This window comes from Thunnus maccoyii, chromosome 12 (assembly GCF_910596095.1).
Source record: "Thunnus maccoyii chromosome 12, fThuMac1.1, whole genome shotgun sequence".
Taxonomy (NCBI): Eukaryota; Metazoa; Chordata; class Actinopteri; order Scombriformes; family Scombridae; genus Thunnus; species Thunnus maccoyii.
In genome coordinates this window covers 29,282,740-29,309,434 of record NC_056544.1, presented here as the reverse complement: position 1 = coordinate 29,309,434, position 26,695 = coordinate 29,282,740, and the positions used below count along the sequence as shown (strand labels likewise).

At 37.7% G+C, this 26,695-nt stretch overlaps 1 protein-coding gene across 2 annotated transcripts in view; it reads left to right on the top strand.

The window, feature by feature from the left end:
- Positions 1-26,695, top strand: part of adcy8 (adenylate cyclase 8 (brain)) — a 122,123-nt gene that overhangs the window by 81,401 nt on the left and 14,027 nt on the right. Inside the window, exons 8-13 of one of the 2 annotated variants that reach the window (XM_042428025.1) lie at positions 6,245-6,442; positions 11,070-11,170; positions 13,132-13,333; positions 15,524-15,613; positions 18,396-18,568; positions 20,681-20,759. In XM_042428025.1, coding sequence (XP_042283959.1) covers positions 6,245-6,442; positions 11,070-11,170; positions 13,132-13,333; positions 15,524-15,613; positions 18,396-18,568; positions 20,681-20,759 — 843 coding nt within the window. The remainder of the gene's footprint in view (positions 1-6,244; positions 6,443-11,069; positions 11,171-13,131; positions 13,334-15,523; positions 15,614-18,395; positions 18,569-20,680; positions 20,760-26,695) is intronic. The other variant, XM_042428026.1, reaches the window with a different exon arrangement.

Below are 26,695 nucleotides of genomic sequence, written 5' to 3'. Positions count from 1 at the left end.
TGATGAAGCAGCTGATAACAACCAGTCTGCTCCATGTCTTACATTGCTGTTGTCATTGCAGCCTGGCTGGTGTAACATGAGCATGCTAACATCACTAGATGAAAGGTTGGGAAGTCATTAAGATTCATCGTCTGGGGATGTCTGTGCAAAAAAAATATTGTGCTTATCCATGCTGTAGATGTTGAGATATTTCACATCCTTCATTTGCCCTGAAGTCATGTTTGTGGTTTACATAACTGCGCGTTTGCAATCCTTTTGGAGGAGCATCGGTTCCAAACAAGTCATGCTGCAGAAAATGATCATTTCTGGCTGTAAAGTATCAGATAATCTGTCACACTACCAGACATGTGAGACATCCAGCACATAAAAAAAAAAAACCCTCTGACATCGCTGTATGTGTTCATATGGTTTGATCTTTCCGTCGCCCCCCCTCCCCTCTCCACCACCACCTCTACTTGCCCTTTTCCTGGCGTCCTATGTTGGCATTTTCAAACTACAAAACATACTCTGTTTTTCATATGTATCATACACATAACCCCATACTGCTGCCCCCCATACACCCGGCCGCTGCTCCAGGCAACATCACACTGACCCAGTATAAAGAAAAGAAATGTCAGAGATCGAAGGCCTTCAGGCTGTTTGCTTCTGTAGGGACGTGCACGCCAGAAACAATCATGGCGGCTTGGTTCATAATACTGGCAACTGTCCCCTTTGAGCCCTTGTGTCATAAGTGGACGGCTGAATATCTTATCGATGTTATAAAGAGGCCAATGAAGAATTAAAAACACCTTCTCACCCTCTGACGGGTCTGTCGTTACTGAAGCATGTGGAGTTTTTAATGTGGAAGTGGAGATTCAAGAGTAACACAATGACAGATTATCAGTGTGTATTACAATCAGTGTAATTATCTTATTGACACTGATATTTAATATTAATGTTTAATGAAATTAATTTAGAGCAGAACACATCGTCCCTGTTTAAACCTGGTATTAACATGCGTCCTGAGTGACCACATGTGATCGGATCTCACATCATTTCTGTTTTCAAAAACCAAATTTCGTTCGTTATTCATATAAAGCTGTATTCAACTTGTTTGATAACAGGATAAATATTCAGGATATATATAAATATTCCACGTCGGGAGAGAGAGAGCAGCTGTGTCTCACCATTCAGAGACACTGTGTGCATTTAAGCATAAGATACAACAGCATAACTTCATTGATTATTTAAATCTCCGACACGCTGACAGCAATGTTCTGTGTTCTTCTACACATCCAGTAGGTCAGATGTTGCACACATGCAGTCCAGGTTCATACAGTGAAACTATTCAAAGTAAAGCAGTCATGCTCCTGATAGATCCTGAGCTCCATCATGTCGAGCAGCACAGCAAAACTAAAAACTGTAGTTATCAACTTGACAGGACAGAGGAAACTATCCAGCAACGTTTCGCCTCTGAAATATTTTTTTAGACAGACAAGCGTAAAATTAATGGTTTAATTTCTATTCTAATTGTGGATTTGAAGATGGAAACTGGTTAGAGAAACAAGAAAAACAGCAAAAAACGGGAGGTGGATTACGTTTTTAATTCACATGAAAAACAAAATTATTATCAGACAAGTTGAACAGCTTTGGATGGAGGGTCCTGTGTCTAGTCTGCTGGAAAATAGAGGACGTCAGCTGAGTAGGCGGTCTTTCAATGCGGCCCAGGATGCATTGCGTTTACACTACTAAAAGAATGTGGCCACATGCGCCCATGGATGTATTATAAGAGCTGGATACCGGACTAAAAATGGCACCCATTCAGTCTTATAGGAATTGCTCGCTTCATACGCCAAAAAAAGTTTCCGCGTTGCATGGCCCACTGAATATGCGCAGTAGTGTTTCACCCCGCTGGCCCTGCCCGCGAGCTCCTGCTCGGCCCATAGACTTTACATTGTGATGACGTCACGGATTTTTAAATAGCTTTTCTCGGCTTGAGGAAATTTTACAAATATAAAACCTCCATGGATCAAAAGTTCATAATAGAAAGAGTCATAATTGACGTTGTTTGCAGTTCGAGGCGTCCTGTCAACAGTTTTACAGGCGTCTCTTTTACAATGGTGGTCTATGGGGAACAGGCTCAGATTTTTTGCTGCAATACCGCGAGTGGCCACTGGGAAAAATTGGCTGAGCGGTGGCGCCCTATCCAGCTCTTATTATACATCCATGCATGCGGCCCAGACCACCTCCGAATGTGGTCTGAGTGATCGGATCTCAATGCATCCTCAATGTGTCTTGTGTGTATTTAGAGCTTTCCACTTGTGATCGGATCACCTCAGACGGATGTTAATACCAGGTGTAAAGAGGGCCATTGACCCTTACGTAAATATAACTGAGTGCATCATGAGTGCTTTTACTTTTTGTAAACTGAGTAAATTTTGCAAGTAATACTTCTGTGATTTTACTAAAGCAAGATTTTGACTGTAAACTTGTAAAGGAGTATTTTTATACTGTAGTATTGTCACTTACACTCAGGTAAATCATCTCAAAACTTCTTCCACCACCGTATACAGCTTATACAACCCATGCTGCATTCACGCATGTTCATTATGTTAGTTTATTCTGCACATAAGTGAGCTGAGATCATTCAAAAATAAACTGATAATGAGGTCGACATGTCACCGCCATGAGGAGGCCCTAGAAACACACACAATTGAAGTGTTTGATGCTCTTCTGATTCCACAAAATGCCGTCCGATTGTCTTCACTATAATGAAAAGCTTGTGTGCTTTCTGTGGCGGCTCCATATATGTAAATCATTTTGACACGCAGGTTACGCCTTTTCATTCATATGCAACAGAGGTTTTGTTTTGAGTACGAGTTCAACTTCAGTGCAGCTCTTTCTCGCTTACGTTTATTGTGTGTCGAGAGCAAAAGTGTGCAGTTTATATTCGGTTTATACTTTGTTCTGGCAGAGGACAAGATATGAGGAAGACCTGAGTATTATATAGGTAGACAGACTCTTCCTGGTTCAATATTTGATAAATTCTTTGTTAATACTTGTTAATTTCCTCATATTATGAATTAATCTGACAATCGTGGATCTTTGGAAGAATTAACACCAAGTATGTTTTTCCCCTATTTCTATAGACTGGATCGTTTATTTAAGATTGTTCTATTTCTTCAGCAGTCTTTGACATTGCTTATATAACTGTAAATATAGTTACTGTACATGCTACATTTTAATTACTTAAGTTTACTTAAGTGTGCTCATTTATGTTGCCTATTAAGCTTTACAATATTAGATATGTTACAGTATATTTCTGCAGGAATATTTCCACTACATTAATTTGGACTTTTGCAGAATTACATTTATTATTTTATACGATTCACAGCACTTTATTATTTTATGTGTAACATTTAAATTGCCTGTTCATGTTCTCTTTACCGAGGTGTAACTTTGGTTCCTATGTGCCTTTGTTTTAGAGGGACATTTGTGAGTGTAACAGTGACAGAAACTGTAGTCCGCTTATTCCCCACAGCCCAGAGTGACTGCAGGACGCTAACTACCAAGAATTCAGGGTTACATTTACACATATGCTTTCCGCTATCATAAAAGTTTGCTCAAAACAAATATTGTGTACTGCTGGGAGGACTGAATAAGTCCTTTGACGGTTCGCGGCTTGCATGTCTTACATTTGAATATATGAGCTGTTTAAAAATATCTGAATATTTTTGCTGACATTAATAAATACGAGTTTCTTGACCAATAAACCTCCAAACTGCAGTCATTTTAAATCTGCAGGTAACTCTGATTTAGAGCTGCAACCATTAGTCGATCGCCAGAAAACTTATCTTAAAACTATTTTGATGAATCGTTTAAGTCATTTGAAGAATTGTCTGCTTTTCCTTCCATTATAGTAAATTAAATATTGTTGCTGTTGCTCAGACAAAACAAGACATTCAGTGTCTTCAGTCATTCTTCAGTGTTTTCTGATGTTTTATTCAACAGATGATTCATTTATGGTAAAGCCCTGAAAGTTTTAAAAAAAAGAAAAAAGAAAAAGAAAGATAATTATTAAGATTTGTTCGAGAGCATCAATTCGTTTCAAGTCTGAAAATGAACTTTTAATAATCTCAGTGTGATGGACTTAATTTGTGAATGTGTTGCGTTAAGTGAGACGAGGAGAGACATCTGATTGGTCGGAGACGTACTGAATGTCACACACACACACACACACACATTCCCATCATCACACATTTTTCCCTTAATCACTTTAATGGTTGCTGGCTCTATAGGCCTCAGACACTCCAAAGGGTAATTTGTCCAAAGTTGCCGTGCGGCGGCTTTAACTCACAGCTAATGGTGGAGAGCTAATGTCAACGGCTCTGAGAAAATGAGTTTGATCCTCGTGTATGACCTTTATCACTTTAACTTCAAGTGCTTCTCTTGAATGAATGTGTCGTTTCCTCCGACATGGGCGGAGATGAGTACAACACCACGACCCAACCAGTGTTTTTTAAAAAATGTTTTTTTTACCATCAGGTTTTAGACTTTGATTACCAGACTGATTACAGTCTTTTTTTTAGCAGCAAATTCTCCTCTTTGTGTTTCCTCAGACAGTGTTTCCCTGTTGAGCTGCAGGTGGAAGTATAGTAACAAAAAGAGGAACTTTGGCACTGAAAAGACTGTAACTTTGAAAGATATCTACTTGATTTGACTCTTTTGGAGCTTCATATTAGCTTCAGATCAACTTTTAAATACATTTTTGCACAGAAGGAGGACTGTCCTTTAAACAGTCTGTTGTCTTACAAGGGTATTTTAGAATAACTGGCAAAAGAATTAAATAACAAAGTATATAAAGAAAGATATAAGTGAGGAAAATAAATTGATACCACAAAGAATTACTTAAAAAAGAGTCTGTTGTTCTTACTGTGTGTAGGTGCACAGCTAAACCGCGAGATGAACACACTTCTAATAAAAGGTAAAGACAGAAGTTGGCAGCTTTAACAGCTTTAATTAGTATTTTAACAATTTTAATCTGCGTGTACGTTTGTTTTTGGAGAGGAGGAGACCTCTGCGGATAATTCGGCTCCCGGGAGAAACGTCTGGATCTAAAGTTATAAGAGAAATAAACCGAACAAGTGTTAGCAGCAGCTCGGCTAACAGCCCGTACCGGATGTCCGGTGGTCGCCGTACATCGTCGGAGAATTATTGATTTTTTTAGGTGGAACAGCTTTATTCAGTGTTTTTACCTGTAATCTCCGGGTCTGTTTGTTCTGGAGAGGAGGAGACCTCTGCGGGTAAAAACATCCTGAACCATTAACACTGGAGTAATCCTATCCCGGTGAAGCTGGTTATTTAACAACGAAGACAACAACTCCCATGATCCCTTGCTACTTCACACCGTCGTCACACTCCGTCTTTTGTTATTGTTTTGATTGAGACGCCTAGCGGCTGAAATTACATATTGTGCGTTTAAAGGGTTTTAAAAAGAGAATTTCAGAAGGTAACAAACAACTTTCAGGATATTTTTTGTTACAGAGAGAGAAGGAAGGCCAAGCAAGATGAGAAGTGATGAAGCGGAAAATTAAAAGCTGAGGAGACTCTTGTATCACTCAATTAGATTTTATAATATTGCATATTAACATCTTGCAAGCATGTCCTGTTTGAGGAAAAAATGTATTTAAGAGAGTTCAGTTTGAAAATGCTCAAACATTTTTGTTGGTTGAAAATCTGTTATGTTTTCAACCTGAGACCTTTAAAGATTTAAAATAGAATAAAATAAATGTTTGTAAAATGTTTCAATTTTGTGAATTTGTTGTACATCATTCATGACATTTTGCAGCTAAATGTGCTTTCTGTCCTCCATTTCATGCCTCATAATTTCAAATTGTCATCTGTTTTTGTATGTTTTCATTGCCAATCTTTCCACTTCCGATCACAGCAGCGGACAGAAATTACAGCTTTGTTATAATGTGTGCATAATTATATGCTTTGTCACCACTACCATCAGTGAAAAGTGAACGTGCTGCGATTGAATGAGAGATGCATGACTTGCCCTGAGCTGTTTTTTTGGTCTGATACAGTTGTTGCATTTTGGTCTTCCCTTTTCTACCTTTTTTTATTTTCCTTTATCTTCTTTTTCTTTTGTGTATGTAATGAACGTAACTGTGTGTCTGTTCTCTTTCATTTGTAACTTGAATGAAACAAAAAAAAAGGGGGACAAGCAGGTTCATTCTATGTGCATGTGCTTTCCCCCTAGACTCTGGCTGCCCTAACGAGAAATTCGATAAATCTGCTTCCAAACCATCTCGCACAAGCTTTGCATGTCCACTCTGGTCCTGAGGAAATTAACAAGCGAATAGAGAGCGCCATCGACTTACGGAGTGGCGATAAGTTGAGAAGAGAGCATATCAAGCCTTTCTCACTGATGTTTAAAGACTCCAGCCTGGAAGAGAAGGTAGCTGGGGTTTTAGACAGATAACTGTTTTCTTCTTTCTCTCTCCCTCCTCATATCTATTCTTAGATGAAGATTTTCAGAAGGAAAACAGTAACAATCAAGTTTTTTTTTTTTTTCTATCATGAGTAAGCTAAAGGCAATTGAGATACTGTTGGTATCGCAGAGAAAGAAGCGTGGTATTATTCACTGTATTTACATGAGTCACTTTAACACCAGACAAAACTTAATGGTATAACTGGGGGACGTTGGATAATCTATGGGAAAATAATAACTTATTTCTTTCTTTTTTCAATGAATTTCCTCCATTTGTCTTTCCAGTGTACGGAGTCTCAAGTGTGTCACCAGAATAATTGTAGACTTTCACACTTTTTATGAATAGTCAAATAATTAATTGAAATATTAGAAAAGTTTATTATAAATTGAACTTGTATTTCAAGAATGCAAAAAACATTATTTTGTCTTTAAATTATAAATTCTTAATTTAATTTTTAAAAAAGAATTACAAAATGAATTTTAAAAAGGCTTTGAAATTGTTTTTTTTTTTTTTTTTTTTTTTTTTTAAATTCAACTCACTCATTTGTCTGACTATCATACTCCATCTCACATTTCATTTGTTTCTTATAGTTTCCATTTTGTCATTTTATTTAAAAACTTTAAAAAAAAAGCAAAATGTAAGAGTTTTTTTTTTTTAAATAGATTTTGTAATAATTAAAATTTTTAATATCAGTTCCTCATTTAAAGAGAAATTAATTGAATTTTTAATTTGAATATCTAATTATCTTTACCATATTTATTTTTTATTAATTAAATCAACATTTAAACTAATATTTAATCAAGCAATTTATAGTAGTTTGACAAAATTCTTCTTCTTCTAGGTCTGTTTATTATATTTTTCCCAGAGCTTTCAGTTTCATCTCAAGTTCATCCGCTGAGGATGACCATGAGATGCAGTTGAAAGCTCTGAAAAAAGTTAAGATTATTTGAGGTTTAGACAGATGAAAAGTTAAGATCACTTGGTCAAACTACTAGACATTTCATATTTATAATTTATTAAATGTATTATTTGATTATAAAAAAACCTGTAAGAGTCCATTTTTCCTGGTGGCACATTTTAGACTCCATACTAGTTCACTGTAATTCACTGCATGAATAAACACGAAAGCCAAATTTATAACAGTAGATAGGTTCTAACATGTTTTTGGTGATTTACTGCAAGTATTGTGCTCAAACATTAAACCAACTTAACCCTGACTCATGTTTAATCCTGCAAATTTAGACAGTCGGTTCTGATTTTTGTATCGAACACTTTGAAATAGTCAGCGGGGCGAAACATTGATCTTTGGCAGAACGTCCTTCAGTTTACTCATGACCAAAAGTCCACGCAATGGACCTGTTTTTACACTCTTGTAGAAAAAGTTGACTCGTTCAACTTTTTTTTTTTCCTTTTACATTGCATTCACTAAAAGAATATATACATATATATATTATATATATCTGAGCTGTTTTCTCAAATGTATGACTTCCTTATCCCATAATTTTATTTTAGCATCTTGTAATGATCAGATATTTACCTTTTAATCATCATTTTTAGACAGACACCGTATATTACCAGAGTAATTTAAATAATTCCTGTTGGAAATTGTGTTGTTTCAGTCAAGTTACATCAATTTTAAAAGAAAACAAGATAAGGATATTCAAGGAGGTAGGTAAGAAATAGAAATATATCAGTCTGAATTTTTGGGGAAATGTGTCTAAAATACCGTACAAAATAAAAAGAATATTTCAATTTGATGGAATGGTGCAGCAAAAAATGAGCTGAGATAATAATCCATCATTATGACATGAAGAGTCATAACTATGAGATATGGAAGTCATAATAAGCAGAAAATGTCTTTGAATGTTCTTTTTCTTTTGGTGAATGCAATGTGCTCCTGTGGCTTTTTGTGCCCTCCTCCCCATATATTTAATTTTATGAATAAGCCTTTGACCTTTGAGTTGACCTTCATATCGGCCCCTTTTCCCACTCCACTTTTGTGTTTCCCACCGCCATCTTATCAGAACTTTTCAAGATCCCCCCCCCCCCCCCCCCCCCCCCCCCCCCTCTTTTTTTTTTGGTTGACCTCTTAACCTCTTCAGTAAATGTGCAGTGATTTGCTGTTGGCCTTCCTCATTTTTTTTTTTTTTTTTTTTTGCCAAAGTTGTGACGAAACGTGAAGTATATCCTCTTGCTAATTTCCCAGCACCCTTTGAGAAAGAGACAGAGCGAGGGCGGGGCAGCGGGGGTCACAGGGGTGTAAAAGTCTCAGACTGTGATGAGTCAGGCTGTTGGTCCAGACGGGTGACTCATCAGTTTAGAGCCTTACATCAGATGAAGGAGTTCTTCAGGAAATGTTAATGCCCTCGATCTAAACCACCAGACAGTTTCCTCCTTTTACGTCAATAAAACTGCAATGAGATCATGAAAATAACTCTCTGTAGTTCAACAAAAACTCACTTTTATGCAGTGGTGGAAGAAGTAATCCTTTATTTAAGGAAAAAATACCAATATAGCAATGTAAAATACTCCATTACAAGTAAAAGTCCTGCATAAAAAATCCTACTTAATTAAAATCCTACTTAATTAAATTAAAGTACATAAGTATTATGAGCTAGATGTAGTTAAAGTATTGCAGTAAAAGTACATAAGTATTATGAGCTTGATGTAGTTAAAGTATTGCAGTAAAAGTACATCAGTATTATGAGCTTGATGTAGTTAAAGTATTGCAGTAAAAGTAGTGGTTTGGTCCCTCTGACTGATATATTATTATATATGACATCATTAGATTATTAATAGTGAAGCATCAGTGTTAGAGCAGCATGTTACTGTTGTAGCTGCTGGAGGTGGAGCTAGTTTACACTACTTTATATACAGTTAGCTAGTTTAGTCCAGTGGTTCCCAACCTAGGGGTCGGGCCCCTCCAAAGGGTCAGCAGATAAATCTGAGGGGTGGTGAGATGATTAATGGGAGAGGAAAGAAGAAAAAACAAAGTTCTGATACACAAATCTGTTTTCAGTTTTTGGACTTTTTCTCTAATCTTTGATTTGTGGTGAAATATTGGATCATTTGAACATTTATTGAAATGAAACAACATGAGAAGTTTAGAGGGAAAAATCACTATTTGGTGAAACTGTTACAACTCATAGACATTTTATAGACATTAGTGCATTTTTGAGACCTGGAGCTGAGAGACAATTAGTTTAGCTTAGCAGAGGGAAAACAGCTAGGGTTTTCTCCACACTTAAAAAATAAGCCTACCAAGTGTCTTGTTATGTTCTGTCACTTTACTTCCTGTAGTGTTGTTGTTACAGTACATAACTCCCCCTAAAACCACACATTGTTATTTTTTATTTTACATTTCTGACTGTAGTTGTTAAATTAACAAGATATAGCCTGTTAATTAGTGAGTTTCTGAGGCATTAGTAGGTGAATTTTCAAGCTTTGGTTAGAGCTAAGCTAGCTGTTTTCCTCTGCTTCTAGTCTTTATGCTAAGCTAAGCCAATCGCCTCCCACCACCAGCTCTGTATGTTAACAAGAGACATGAGAGATGTATCAATTCTCTCATCTAACTCAGTAAGAAAGCAAATAAGCGTAATTTCCAAAAATGTTGAACAATTTCTTTAACATCTGGCCTGGGTCAACAGATGAAAATTAGCATTCTAGGCTAACTGTAGCTCATTTACAGTTTCCCTTTTTTCTGATTGATTGATTAGCATGGTCTCTTACAAATAAACTGATAATAGTATTAGTTGAATCACTACAGTGGGTCAATACTCTCATGTTTCTAAACCATCAAAATGAAATGTACTGATTATCAATGATGAAAATTCCCAAATTTGTAAATATGCAGCTTTTTGTACATTTGGTGAACAATCTCTATATTTTTCATTTCAGTTAGGATTACAATGACTTTTCTAAAACTAAGAGTACCTGATAAGCTGACATTTTAGAGATTTTTACCAGACAGGATCCATTTTTATCTCACACTGAGTGTAAATCTGAAACTGAAAGTAATCAGTAACTTCAGCTGTTAGATGAATATAGCAGAGTTAAAGTACTATACTAGTACTAGTAATATTTATCTCTGAGATGTAGTTGTGTAAAAAATAGAAAGTCTACCAAAGGTATCAGAACGGAATTTACTGGAAATACGTAGGCTATTTCCCGCCACTGCTTTTCTGACATTTTAATATGGTTGAGTTGTTAGCACTGGTGTGTCGATAAAACCTTTTGGAGGAAAATAAAGTTTATTTTCAAATATTTTTCAAATCAAGAGAATTCAAATTTCAGCTTTGCAGCTTCGTTTGTGTCTCTGACTCAGCTAACAGCTAACAGCTAACAGCTAGCGTTGTGCTTGTCAGCTTTGCACCTTCCCCAGGACCCCACCGACCCCAAAGCTAACCCACCGGCTCCTGTCTCTCTCTAACGCTTGTGGTTGAATCGTTGCATGCATCTGTGGAAAATGTCTTGGTGTGTTTGAGATGCAGTTTATTGTGTTCTCTGTTTGTCTGAAAATGTGTTTCTCCATCTTCCCCTCACCTTCTCTTCCTCTTTCTTTCTCTTCTTCTTCTTCTTCCCTTCATGGTGCAGTACTCCCAGATGAGGGACGAGGTGTTCAAGTCCAACCTGGTGTGCGCCTTCATTGTGCTAATCTTCATCACCACTATCCAAAGCCTGCTTCCCTCCGCCAGGTAAAAGAGAAAAAACAGCTCTAATGTACAAATAGATAACTGGAATATATTTACATAAATAAACAACCAAAGCCTTGCCCCAGGTTAGCTTCTGTTCCCCTCACTCACAGCTCTCAAAGTGGTGTCTTAAAGCAAGTTTCTTTCATCTGCATTTCTGAAATATTTTCAGTTGAAACATTTTCTATTCTTTACCAGATAAAACAATGGTAATTTTGTTCAGCTCATGAGTGTTAAGCGCCCTACAAATGTCTAAAGGTGTGCTCAGACTGACAGTATTTGCAAACAGTCAATATACCAATTGTGAAAACATTAGCTGTAGCTAACTAGCTACATACTTCAGTTCTTTCTATTGTTTTCCTCAAGTTTCACTCCTTTTCTTCTTATCTTTAAACATTCATAATGTCTTGTGATGAGCTTAAATGTTTTATTTAATTTCAAACATTTACGTGGATGCAACTTTGCCACTGTAGGTACCAAATTGGCAGTGAAGAGTAGTGATGATGTACTTCCTTGTGGTCTTGTGTAGCTAACGTTAGCTATGTTCATGGATGTATAAAGAGAACTGGATACAGGAAGAGCGTAGAAGAACCGCATGATTGAATTGTTTTATCCCCATTCAAGTTAGCCGGAGGGCTAAACCGGAAGTAGCCGACTCGGCCAGCGAAAGTCACTAGTGCGCATGCTCTATGGGCCACACAATGCAGAAGATCAAGGTACTTTCCTACCCGAAGTCGATTTCTTTTTGCTTCAAGTGCCACTGAGCAACTTTCATAGGAATGAACGGGGCCCTGCCTCCGATGCTGTATCCAGTTCTCTTTATACATCCATGGCTATGTTAGCTAACATTAGCTAACGTTAACTGGCTAACTAATGTAACTTAAGAATATTGTCCTAAAATGCCATGAGTTATTTGTTTGTGTAGAGTTAGTGCGTGTCTTGCTATGGAGAATTTATCAATTTTTTGGGTTCTAGCATGCATGCTACAGCTAAATGGTGCGCTGCCAAAACATTCCAGGTGGAACTCATGCTCTAGAGTTATTGTTACGCATGTCGGAGTAAGTGGATTATTAAATTGTTTTGACAGTTATTGTTTAGGTTGTAGTGTATTCTTTGCATGACTGCATGCACCGAACCGTAAGGTCCATACCTTGACGGTTCAGGGCGACTATGGTTCTAGGAGAGACTCTCAATGAGGATATTGTATTAAGAGACAGTTGGTGGGAGATTTGAATGCTGGCGACACAACTGAGGTTTCCTCTGTTAAGACAGGGCAAACTACTGGTTTGTCACAGTTTTGCAGCATTTTTGCCTTAATAAATTCCATGTGTGGGATGTACATGGAATTTGTTGTACTTTTTCTAATAAATAACGGAGCAGCCCATGTCCCAGACTGCAGCAGTATATTTATGCCCAGCACAGAATTAAATGAAGAATTTAAAAAATAAAAAAATTTTGTTTACAGATGGGTCATTGTCTACATTAAATATCTCAAATCTCACATCTATCTGGTATTGCATTATTAAAATATTTATACACACACTTTATGTCTCATGGTAGACGTTCTTGTTGAATGCTAATGATAATAATAATTTTCTTCTTTGTAAAATGACAAGATGTTCAGATGTTAGCAGTGGTAGCTCATTTTAGAATATGGGATTAAAAACCTGGAGACATTTTTCATTTTTAGGAAGACTTATGAAAGAAAAACACATTGTATGGCCAAGGTTAGTGGAACAGAGCTTTGTTTAAATTGTGGGAGATTGTAATTATGAGATCCATCTCTCAAATTTAGCATCTCTTAGTTATTGTATGTGCAAATATACAATAAAGATGTATACATGTTTATTATTTACATATGTAAATATATGAGGATTTAATGTGTTGGGAAGACCAGTCCTCACACACAGTATCCTCAGCCCATAGCTGATGTTATTATTTTGTCATTCATTGTGTTTCTGCAGGATGGTAACCATGGTGATCCAGTTCTCTGTCCTCATCGTCCTCCATTCCTGCCTAGTCCTCGTTACAACGGCGGAGGACTATAAGTGTCTGCCTCTGGTCCTGAGGAAAGCCTGCTGCTGGATTAACGAGACCTACGCGGCCCGAAACGTCATCATCTTCGTCTCAATTCTCATCAACTTCCTGGCTGCCATGATCAATATAGTGAGTTAAATATCCAGTTAGAAACTAAATGCACTGAATTGATGTTTACATGCAGACCTCGTCACTCCCCAAACTGATACACCCAGCAGAGATTGAGGGTGATGTAATCAGGTTTTCTGACATGACTTTGTTTCTGTTTTCCAAATACTAGATCTCCCACATAGTTGATCTTCTGACAATGCAAATAAAAATTGTACTTTTGCACTTAGGAAAGTTTTTAGGGACTTGGGTCCATTTTGCAGAGATCAGAGCTGGAACTTTTTTATTACTAGACAGTGAAGAAATTGTGTGCTCTTTATTAAATACCAAACAATGTGTGTTATATGATGTTATGCTACGCCACATTGCGTTACACTGCATTACGTTGCGCTGCATTGTGTTACATTGCATCATGTCATGTTGCATTACATTACATTATGCTGCATTATGTTTGCTGCATTGTTATACTGTATTGCATTACAGTGTATTGCATTGTGTTGCATTGTATTACGTCACATCGCATTACATTATGCTGCATTGTGTTATGTTGCATTGCATTACACTGCATTACGTTATGCTGCATTATGTTACACTGCATTGTGTTACATTGCATTATGTCATGTTGCATTACATTATGCTGCATTATGTTTGCTGCATTGTGTTATACTGCATTGCATTACTTTATATTGCATTGTGTTGCATTGTATTATGTTACATTGCATTACATTATGCTGCATTGTGTTATGCTGCTTTGCATTGCATTGTATTGCATTATGTTACATTGCATTGTGTTACGCTGCATTGTGTTATGCTGCATTGTCACGCTGCATTGTGTTATACTGCATTGCATTACATTGTATCGCAATTTGTTGCATTGCATTATATTACATTGCATTACATTATGCTGCATTGTGTTATGTCGCATTATGTTACACTGCATTGTGTTATACTGCATTGCATTACATTGTATTGCATTGTGTTGCATTGTATTATGTTACATTGCATTACATTATGCTGCATTGTGTTATGTCGCATTATGTTATGCTGCATTACATCATATTGCATTACATCACGCAACACTGCATTACGTTGTTTCATTATATTGTCGCCTTGTATATGTTGCATTTCATTATGCTGCATTATATATATATACATATATAACACATATATATAATATAATATAATGCATATATTATATTTTTAACTCACTATGTTGTCTTGGTATATAAACTAAATCTTAATAATAATGAAAAATCCACTTTGATTAAGAAATTGTGCTGATATAGAAATGCAGGAGTGAAGAGCTTCACCAAGATTTCTTGATGGTTAACTGGTTGTCAACAAATGGAAAGTTGAAAAGTTAGTACATTTCCCAGCACAACTTCCCTTCCCAACCCTGTTTGTGTAATTGGTTCCTACTAAAGATGAATATAAAGTTTTCATAATTTCCTAAAACAGATGTCCACTGAAACTTAACCCAAACAGGATGAAATTTGTCGGTGACTATTTTCAGCAGTGGATTAATAAACATTTTCTGCTCTAGTGAGTTTTTCTGGCAGGGAGACGGTGTGTGGGACTCAGTCAAAATAAACTACAGTGGGTGTGTTCATGGTAAAGAAGAAACGTGTCACCCAGTGCAAGAGTGTGGCTCATTATGGTGTATTTTTGACAATATTAAGCTTTATGGTAGAAGAATAAGATATATTTAGATACACAGAAAATATCTGTGGTGAAACACACATGCAAAACATTCCAATTAAATCCTTTGATTTCACCAAACCAGACCCGAAAGTAGTATCTAATCTAAAAAGTGTTGAACTCTTGCACACTGTCATTTTTTAAAGATCTATATTTTTGAGGGAACAATACAGTGAGTAGCAAGACATTAAATGAAAAAAAAACTTACATGTAAATTGGATATTGGCTGCAGCATTAGATGAGTTAATTCATATGTTTATTTCTCTGAAAGTGTTGATGCTGATGACTCCTTTAATATGAGGTCACAGTGTGCAAATGTGCAGCTTCCTGCTCAGAGCGTTGAATCTGTTTACCCACAATCAGCTGTGAATTTCTGACACAAACATCTTGAAAGATTAAAGGCTTGATGAAAAAAATGTATGAGGAGGGATTCTGGCTATTTTTACACTGAACCTGCATTTTTTTAAATACTGTACCACAACAATAACCCCCCTCCCCGTTGGTCTCTCATAGCTGTGGTGTGACTTCGACAAGTCCAGCACCTTCAGGAACCAGACGTACAACGAGTCGGCCCCCATCCCAGACATCTGCTTCTACCCAGAGGTACCAACTAAATGAGGTGTCTGAATTTTGCAGTCAGGTCCATCTGTTGTGTTTTTTTTTTCCACTTCTGCAACAGCGGCAAAATGATGAATTAAACATCCTCGACATCTGCTCACACCCAGAGGGAGGTCTCGCCTCAGACAGCGGCGACTGATGGAGCCATCAGAACGTCACGGAGAAAATATCCGTTATGTTATTTTGCTCACACAATACGCGGCTGACTGATGGACTCAATAAGGGAGTACGATTTTTATAGCTCCAGGCTTTGCTAGAGTCACGTATCGTTGCATTTATACATCTCAAACTTCCTCTTGAGGGTCAGTAAAGCTCGTATTTGTGCAAATAAGAGTTGTTTTTAGGTCCGTAAAGAACGGTTATTGACTTGTTTTAGTTTGGACAAAACCACACTGATGAATGGATATTAGATTAGACACACAAACTATGTAGCCTGGAGCAACTAGCCTCAAGCCTCTCCATTTTCAAACATGTCTAGACCAAATCTCATAAAAATCTCATTCCACTTTATATTCTGTAAAGCTGAGTAATGTTTTGGGAGTGTCGAGGAAGGTGATAAGAAGCAGACTTGTTGGATGACTAAAAAAGGCTTAAATCAGGAAAACTCAACATAGAACAAACCACACAGCAACACGGTCATCCCATCATGGCCGGGAAATTAATCGAAAATTAACCGAAACTGGCATTATGATTGTCCAACCGACCTAATTTTAGTCGTATCGATATGTTAGATAAAGTGTGCGGGATAGAAAGAGACGTAGTGAGGCTGCAGGCAGGCAGGTGAGCTGGACGTCAGCAGTAATAAACTGTAAATATAACAGAGAACCTTCAATATGAGCTTCAGTTTGTCAGGAAATAAATGAACCAGCTCTTTGACAACCGAGCAAAGTTTTACCAGCAGCTGAGTATGATGACAGTCTCGAAGCAGCAGCTTGTTTCAGATGCAGCAGGCTGTTAAACAAGTGTTTATTAGAAATAATGTCACTCTAAAAGAGTGTGAGTGTCAGTCCACTGTGAGGATGGAGAATCTTGTGCACAGGTGTATTTCATAAGATATTGTCTGATTAATTTTAACTGAGGTAAATGTGACAATTAATCCCCTCGGTCATCTTTCTGTGTTCCGTCTTTTCCTCCGTTAACAACCAAGAACTCTTCCAAGAACTATTTCTCTTGGGGTGTCTTAGTTTCGCATACATACAACAGGTCACTGAAAATGTCAATTTTATCAGTCAACATGCTCACACCCAGAGGGAAGTCTCGCCTCACACAGCGTTCTCCCCGTATATGCTTCCGATTGGAGAAATTGTCCGCAACCATGGTGTAGATATTCGTTGTTACGCAGATGACACCCAGTTATATTTATCTGTAGCACCAGACGATAAAGATGCCCTGATTCCCTTGATTGATTGCCTCGCTAGCGTTACACAGTGGATGAGTGGTAACCTCCTTAAATTAAATAAAGATAAAACAGAGGTTCTACAGAGAAAAGAACTTTCATGCAGACTTGGAAATCTGACTCTAAAGATTAAACCAGAAGTAAAAAACGTGGGCGTTATCCTTGACTCTGAATTGAAGTCATGTCTACAACATTACAAAGATTGCTTTTTATCATTTAAGAAACATCGCAAGAGTCAGACCCTACCTTACTTAGGAAGATGCTAAGAAACTCACTCATGGCTTTGTTTTTTCACGCTTAGATTATTGTAATGCACTTTATACTGATTTACCAAATAAAACCATTGATCGGCCGCAACTCATTCAAAACTCAGCAGCAAGAATTTTAACCAAAACTAGGAAAAGGGAACATTTTACACCAGTATTAGCATCATTGCACTGGCTACCTGTAACGTTGAGGATAGATTTTAAAGTTCTTTTACTTGTTTTTAAAGCCCAAAAAGGTCTCGAGCACCTTCATATCTCTCAGATCGCTTGTCAAAATATGTTCCAAACCGTTCGCTCAGGTCACTTAACGCTGGCTTGTGTAAGGTGCCACAAACAAAATGCAAAAAGTTATGGTGAGGCACCAAAGATCTGGAACAAACTCCCACCACATATTAGACAAGCATCCTCTGTTGATATTTTCAAGAAGCAGCTCAAAGCTTATTTTTATGGTCTCGCTTTTAATTAACTCAACCTTTCATTTGCCTTTTACTGTTATCTGCTGTTTTTTACTACCTGTTTTATCTTTATCTCACGATTTTATCTCTTTTTATCTTCTTACGTCTTTTAATCACTGTTTTTTATTGTTTATTGTATTTCTTTTTTCTCCTTTCTTTTAATATATTTAAATATCTGTTTGTTTGTCTGTACCTCTTTCTGCAAAGCACTTTGAGCTGCATTTTATGTTATGAAAGGTGCTATATAAATAAAGTTTATTATTATTATTGTTATTATTATTATTATCCCTCACCATATGCCAAGAAGTTAAGCACAAAAAAACAAAAAAACAAATACTAACAAAAACATTTTACTCAATACAACAAATCCCCCTGTACTTGGTCTAACCCAAGTACAGGGGGACGTTATTGATGATGTCAGCAAAAGCTTATAACAGGAAGTGATTGCCACCACCTTTTAACTCCTTAGAGAGGATGGTGAGTTTTATAAGTACGTAGAACAAAGAAACATAACATTTAACTCAAGAAAGTAAAGATTATATCAAAGTGCACACAGGACAATGGTGTTGATTTATCCACTGTATCACAAACCTGTTTATATAAAAGATGGTCCTAATGAAACTCACCACATCTTTCTTTTTGTTCTCCAGTATTTCGTGTTTACGGGGGTGTTGGCGATGGTGACGTGCGCCGTGTTTCTACGGTTGAACTCGGTGTTGAAGCTGGCCGTGCTGCTGGTGATGATCGCCATCTACTCGCTGCTTACCGAAGCTTTCTACACCTCGCTGTTTGTCCGCTACGACACCGTCCACCACAACACAGAGTGAGTGTGACAATGCTAACACACACAAAAAAAACACACAAATATCTACAGACAAATTTCATGACAACCAGAGGGAAATCATCCATTTCTGCTAGCTTTCTTGCTAGTTGAATTATTTAAAGCTTTGTCATCTTTTGGCACTGCTGTGACCATATCTGTTCTGCTCATGTTTCCTTCATCCAAATATGTTTTAACATCTGCAAGACTTCAAAAAAAATAAGGTTTTCATGTGACCCACACATATCAGATCAGTGTGTGCTTTGCTAAAAGGCGTTGGCTGACTGACTGGGAGTGAGAGATGCTTTGCTGAAACACACGTTGCGCAAAACACAACGTTAGAGATCTTTTATGTAAATATGAGAAGTTTAAGCGGGAAAGAAGACATCGCCTGCAATAGTCTCAAGCACTTGGATGTTGACTGCAGCTACAGACGTCACAAATAAGAAGGAATTACTGATTCCGACATGTAAAACCTTTAATGCTTTTAGTTCATTTTACTAAAGGACACGTGTTAAAGGAAGAGATTATTGCTCTTCATTTCCTCACCTCCGTCTTCAAAAACACATCAGGGAGCCATGTTGACCTTTTTTTTTTCTGGATATAAATGTTGCAAATGTGAGAAAACTCATCTTGTGGGCGTTCTCAGTGACAGTACAGTGACCTTTACAGTGACAATGTACGAAGGCATCCTGAGCATATAACCATGAAAGACTGTAAGAAGAGGTTTCCATACGAGCTCCATAGGGAACTGATGGGAGTCAGATTCATTTCTTGAAGGCCTTCTGGGAAATGAGAGAAAAGGTCACGATCGAAAGACCTCAAGAGAAAAACAACAATGATTTGTTTCATTTCCACTGCAAAAAGTTTCAGATCGGAGTCGTTTAGCCTAGTTTTTCTTTTTCTTTTTGTACAAATTGATGAAAGCTAAATAATTGCTGTTACTTCAGTTGTAAAGCAACATAAATTCAACACTGACAGCATGATCTAATCTTAACAAAACCTTCAAAACATGTGCATTGAAAGATGTTTTTTTAAGGTAAAAACATATGTTCACTGTCTGAGGAGGATTCAGATAAAGATGCTGCAGGACGGATGGTGAATTTGTGTGTTTAACTCATTAAAACATCAAAGACGGTGATCTGAGAGTGGCTCTCCACCCGAAATTTCAAAGTATCAAACACTGAACACATGAAGGCTTAAAAGAAAGCTGTGAAAAATGTTTAGTTTAATTCATGTGGCCAGTTTGAATTCATGTCATGTTCGTTATGCATAATGAAAAGTAGAAAAGAATTAAAAGTACTAGTGTGGTGCCTGCACAAAATGTGCCTGCGTGAAATTTCCCAAATCACCCCTGTGGGATAAATTGGTCTCAGTACATTTTATTGTAAAAAAACTCCAAACTATTTCTATTTTAATATAAAAAAACAGATAAAAATCAGTAAAAAAATATACAAAAATGAGGGTAAAATCAGATTTTAAACAGCCCCCAAAAGAACAGTGTAGTCTGATCATTTCTTGTTCTTTCCTGGCGTTTAAACAGCAGCTCCGTCTTGTTTTCTCACAATTTTTTTTTCTGTATTTTCCATTACCAGGAGCGTTTTCTATTGTCAGCGTTATAAGACGCAACTCACTGTCAGAAGCTCTGATCCTCTACACTGAAAACAAATTATCTCTGATTTTTTCACTTGTTTTTTTGGGGGGCTGCAGCTCTTAACCCTCCATAAAATGCCTGAAGCAGCATCTCTGCATCTCTCACTGAGCCGTTAATCCTCGAGATCCTGCAGGTTTTTTTTCCACAGTTTGAACTGAAAACGAAGGCTGATGGAGGTTTTTTTTTTTTTTTTTTAAACTTTAATTTGGATCCCGCTGCTCTAGAATGAACTGAGAAGATTAGTCAAGAAGTCTACTTTTAAAAAACACATCTAAAAACCTTCTCTTCATTATCTTGTGAATCATCAAGTTTTTTGCTTCATAATTAAGACATAAAATATAGATCACTGCTTACTGCCACTGAGTGTTTAGTTTATTTCAGACAGTGATGCACATTAATGAGCATTAAATGATGATTTTGTCTGTTTCAGCAGCATCTTCTCTTTATTTTCATCCTGACAGAAACTTCCTGGGAACCAAAGAGACGTCTTTGCTCCTAATGGCCATGTTCCTCCTCGCTGTGTTCTACCACGGCCAGCAGGTGAGACCACAGCAGGTGGCAGGGTTTCATTATAGAGGTGTGATATGAGTTCATTTTTGCGACACATTTTCCTTTAAAAAAAAAAAAAAAAAAAAAAAAGTACATTAAAACCACTTCTTTAAAGGATATTCCCTCTTTCCTGCATTTTTTTCCTCCATGTTATTCTACTTCCCATCACAACTGACTTTAAATGTCCCCGTCCAATCTAGACATCACAAATATAATTAACCAACGTGCAAAAGAGAAAAGGCAAAGAGGGCAACATCTCTCTCATAATCCCTCTGTAGTACAGAGAGCTCAAATGAAACCATAACATCCGTTTTCTGCTCCAGAAGTAAGAAAACATCATTTGAAATCCTACTGATATTTGTCAATCTGTAGGTGAAAATGCACATTAATCAACACTGACATGTGAACAACATCAGTGTCAATGTGTCAGGGATATTTCAACAGCTAATTTACAATCCTACAGGTGCAACAAGAAAGCGATAAGTGCATAAAACGCTTCATACATAGCAGAGTTGCAATACCGGCCTTTGTTTATTTGTGACCTTTAACCGACAGCATTTCCCATAAGCCACAGATGTGACAGATGCGCTGAGACCTTGGGCAAGTCAAGGGGTTGTTGTTAGTTCAGACATGTCTGTAATAACAGCGGGGCAGAGAGGACAGAAAGGTGTGGGAGTTTTTAGACAGCAGAGATTTCAGATAATAATTAAATCAGAAGTTTGTGTTTGTGAGTTTTATGGATATGGAGGAAACCAAGTTACAATGACGTTTTTTTATGTTAAAAACAGTTTCTTTAGTAAAGTCACAAAGGTTTCAATTTCTGATAGCAAGTGCTGTAGTGGAGCCGATTTATCTTAGAATATAGAAAGTAAACTCTTTGAACATGTTTTCAGACAGATGAAAGAAATGCTGAATGAGACATTGCATTGAGTTACAGATAGTTGGAAATAAGGAAGTGACATCATGACTTTATATACAGCTACAGCCCTCAAGGTGCAGTTACATGTTGTTTTTCCTTCTACACTCTGAAACGCTTCTGAAAAAGGACACGTTTCTGATGCTGGTAGTAAATAAATATCAGCGATAACATGCTAAAAATGCTGATGAAACACACTAAAATAATATTTCCAAACACAGTTCAGCAGTGTTTCTATTGGCTTTGATTTGTCCGTCAGAAGAGCTTCAATAGAAGTGAATGGAAAACAAATATTAGCTGAATGTAAACATCAAATGACCGCACCTTACAGACAGTTTATATTCAGATAGAACCTACAACTACAAAGACAACACCACAAACACATGTGGCTAAAAAATATATAAAAAGACATTTCAGAAAAAGATAAATTTGATAAAATAAAGAGCAATTAAAATGTGACAAAGACACTGCAGAGGTTAAACTATAAAAGATTCACTGCTATATAAAGCTATTTCCCATCATTTCTAATCATATAGAGCTCAGCCTCACTGGTGTTGTTTGTTTGGAGGACCTACATGTAACTGTTCTGCTGCAGCTCATCACTGTCTTTAAAACAAGTCCAACATGGTGCCATTTGTTTTGATATTTTTGTTTTTGATGGCCAAAAGAACGCAGTAGTTAGTTTTCTCTGTTGGTGTGAAAATGTAGAATGTTTCTTTTAAAAGGGAATAACAAGAGAACAACAGCGCAGCAGCGCAACCATGAACGCTGCATCACTCTTGTTGCTACGCAGCCGTCTAATTAGTGTTAGCAGCTAACCTGAAGTAAAAATAACAAGAGAAGAAGATAAACAGACGAGACAGACAAACAGCTGTAGTCCTGATGCTGCTGAAACCAGACAATGATGATGGTGATGATGATTCCAGCTCTATAAAAATTACCATCACTCACTGGAAAAATGCTTATCATTCATCTTGCTGCTGCTGTATTTTTCCCTGTTTCGGATGGACAGTAATTCACAACATGGGACACTGATGAAAACAAGAAAAATGTGGCTGAAAATGTTACGTTACATAACAATTAACATCAAATAGAATATAGTAGAAAATAGTTTTACTGTAACATACAAGTGAGTCATTTAATTTTAGTTACCATTTTGGCTTTTTAACCTTTATTGATAGCAAACAGTTGATACAGACAGAAACCTCACAGTTTCCACTGCAAGAATCAAACCAGTGACGTTTCAATTATGTGAGTTGAGGACTTTATCGGATCTCCAAAATTATTACAATTAAATTAAACGTATGATCCAAAATTCACGGCAATCCATCCGATAGTTGTTGAGACATTTCCCTCAAAACTGTAAATGTCAACGTCATGCTGGTGTCAGAGGAAAAGTCAGAGGGAGTCATCCTCTGAGGAACATGAATATATGTACAAAATTTGGTGTGAATTCATCCAGTGTTTGTGGATATATTTAAGTCTTTACTTGAGGAATGAACAGACCAATGGACATTTAGTTAGTGCAGCTAAAAATGCCTATTTCCTACTGTAGAAATAGTTCCAATTAAAACTGTCAATAATGAATTCTCTGGATAATCCAGAGTGATGGGAAACAGTTTCTGTGAAAAATGTAATTATAATTTTTAAGTTCTGTTCATTTTAGTTGTATTGGGGTGCAGGAAAATATCTCAGAGACAGATATCTCAAAATCTGGACCAATAAAACCAAAAACTATAATGGCTATATAACATGGATATTGGTTCCCAGCATGGGGATTGGGCCCCTCAAGGGATTGTACAATAAATGTGAAGTGTCACAACATGTAAAAGGAAGATTTTTGTTTCTAATACATGCATTTTTCTTGTGAGACACTGGATAATTTTACCTCCACTTGCCTCTAAAATATATTCAAATGAAAGCTAAGAGAAAATAAAAGCACTCTCTGGGTGACTAATTTGGGTGAACCAGCCCTTTAATTCCTATCAGGAGCATTGCATCCATAATACCACGGGAAAAAGCAACACTCAGGTGTTATTGTGTGATAAACAAAGACACACAGAAACAAAACCTCTTCATTTACACGATACATTATAAAAAAGCCATTTTTTATAAAGATGCAGTCAGAGTCAGCAGCCCGGAGGAAACTGGTATCACCGCGTTGCTTTCAAAGCTCTCGCTATGGCAACCTTTGATCATGTAGTTCAGCGGCTTGGCGTCGGTCAGAGATGGAGGGGAGACGGCTGTAATTGAAGGTCCTTTGTAGCCCTGTGAAAGTAGAAAGCAGCCGCATTTGAAGTCATCCAGTGGCATATTGATTTTCCCCCGGGTCAATCCTACCACTTGTTTGGCAGAGAGCAGAGACAATGACAGCTCGCAGTGAGGCAGGCGTGTAACACTCACACTCACTGAAAAAGCTGTTTGTGTGAGAGATGCATCAAGCCAAGAGAAAAGAGATCATATAAAAGAGACTGTTTATTCTAAGCAGGAGGGTCAGTGTTTAAAATGTGATCCATCTATCGGTTAAACTGGACTGGTGACGGATGCAAGAAAAAAACCTTTTGTGTTTTTATTCTGGTTATTTTTCATGCTCAGGCTCACAGAAGGTTTATTATAGAAATTAAAGCTGCTATAATTGATATTTTTCATAATAATAATGAGACTCTGCGGCTCTGCTCGGATTTACGGGGCTTTACAACGATTTTCTGCTCATTGTTTAGCCAACAAGTCGTCCAAATTAAACAAGCAAATACGTGGTTTGACCTTGTGACTCCAAAACGTCAAACAGGAGCGTTTTCTAATCTGTGCTTTGCATAATTTACACATCACTGTTAAAAAATAATGATGTTTCATGATGTGATAACGCTGTGGTTAAAGTCTGGTTAGGGTTAGGGTTAGGGTTAGGGTTAGGGTTAGGGATCATGGTTAGGGTTAGGGATCATGGTTAGGGCTAGGGATCATGGTTAGGGTTAGGGTTAGTGTTAGGGATCATGTTTAGGGTTAGGGTTAGGGGTCATGGTTAGGGTTAGGGATCATGGTTAGGGTTAGGTTTAGTGTTAGGGATCATGGTTAGGGTTAGGGATCGTGGTTAGGGTTAGGGTTAGGATTAGGGTTATGGATCATGGTTAGGGTTAGGGATCATGGTTAGGGTTAGGGTTAGGGATCATGGTTAGGGTTAGGGTTAGTGTTAGGGATCATGGTTAGGGTTAGGGTTAGTGTTAGGGATCATGGTTAGGGTTAGGGTTAGGGATCGTGGTTAGGGTTAGGGATCATGGTTTGGATTAGGGTTATGGATTAGGGTTAGGGTTCGGGATCATGGTTTGGATTAGGGTTGTGGATCAGGGTTAGGGTTAGGGATCATGGTTTGGGTTAGGGTTAGGATTAGGGATCATGGTTAGGGTTAGGGTTAGGGATCATGGTTAGGGTTAGGGTGAGGGATCATGGTTAGGGTTAGGGATCATGGTTAGGGTTAGGGTTAGGGATCATGGTTAGGGTTAGGGTTAGGATCATGGTTAGGTTAAGGATCATGGTTAGGGTTAGGGTTAGGGTTAGATCATGGTTTGAGATCATGGTTTGGGTTAAAATTATCACTTTGTTAAATTTAGAGAAACATGTGGTGTGGTATTCTGGTTATTTTTCATGCTCAGGCTCACAGAAGGTTTATTATGGAAATTAAAGCTGCTATTATTGATATTTTTCATAATGATAATGAGACTCTGCGGCTCTGCTCGGATTTACGGGGCTTTACAGCGATTTTCTGCTCATTGTTTAGCCAACAAGTCGTCCAAATTAAACAAGCAAATACGTGGCTTGACCATGTGACTCCAAAATGTTAAACAGAGTTAGGAGTTAGGGTTCGGGTTAGGGATCATGGTTAGGGTTAGGGTTAGGATTAGGGTTAGGGATCATGGTTTGGATTAGGGTTAGGGATCATGGTTAAAGTTAGGGTTATGGGATCATGGTTTGGATTAGGGTTAGGGATCATGGTTAAGGTTAGGGTTATGGGATCATGGTTTAGATTAGGGTTAGGGATCAGGGTTAGGGTTAGGTTTAGGGATCATGGTTTGGATTAGGGTTATGGATCATGGTTAGGGTTAGGGATCATGGTTTGGATTAGGGTTAGGGATCATGGTTAGGGTTAGGATTAGGGTTAGGGATCATGGTTTGGATTAGGGTTAGGGATCATGGTTAAAATTAGGGTTATGGGATCATGGTTTGGATTAGGGTTAGGGATCATGGTTAAGGTTAGGGTTATGGGATCATGGTTTAGATTAGGGTTAGGGATCAGGGTTAGGGTTAGGTTTAGGGATCATGGTTTGGATTAGGGTTATGGATCATGGTTAGGGTTAGGGATCATGGTTTGGATTAGGGTTAGGGATCATGGTTAAGGTTAGGGTTATGGGACCATGGTTTGGATTAGGGTTATGGATCATGGTTAGGGTTAGGGATCATGGTTAGGGTTAGGGATCATGGTTTGGGTTAGGGTTAGGGATCATGGTTAGGATTAGGGTTATGGATCATGGTTAGGGTTAGGGATCATGGTTAGGGTTAGGGTTAGGAACATGGTTAGGGTTAGGGATCATGGTTAGGGTTAGAGATCATGGTTAGGGATCATGGGTTAGGGTTAGGGATCATGGTTAGGGTTAGGGGTTAGGGTTAGGGTTAGGGATCATGGTTAGGGTTAGGGGTTAGGGTTAGGGTTAGGGATCATGGTTAGGGTTAGGGGTTAGGGTTAGGGATCATGGTTAGGGTTAGGGTTAGGGTTATAAAAAACTGTCCCGTTTCGTGGTTGGAACCAGGAAAAGGAGTCCACTGTTGGGTTAAAGCTCTTCTGAATGAGGAAAACTGTCCACATATATATATCTGATGTCATCTGAACTGCACCACTGCTCCGCCTCACTGTTACTACGGCCGCTAGAAGGCATCTGTCACACAAATGTAACTATTTCAATCAGGAGAGACTCAATTCTATGAAGAAAATGATGTTTATTTGAACAGCATGAGAGATGAA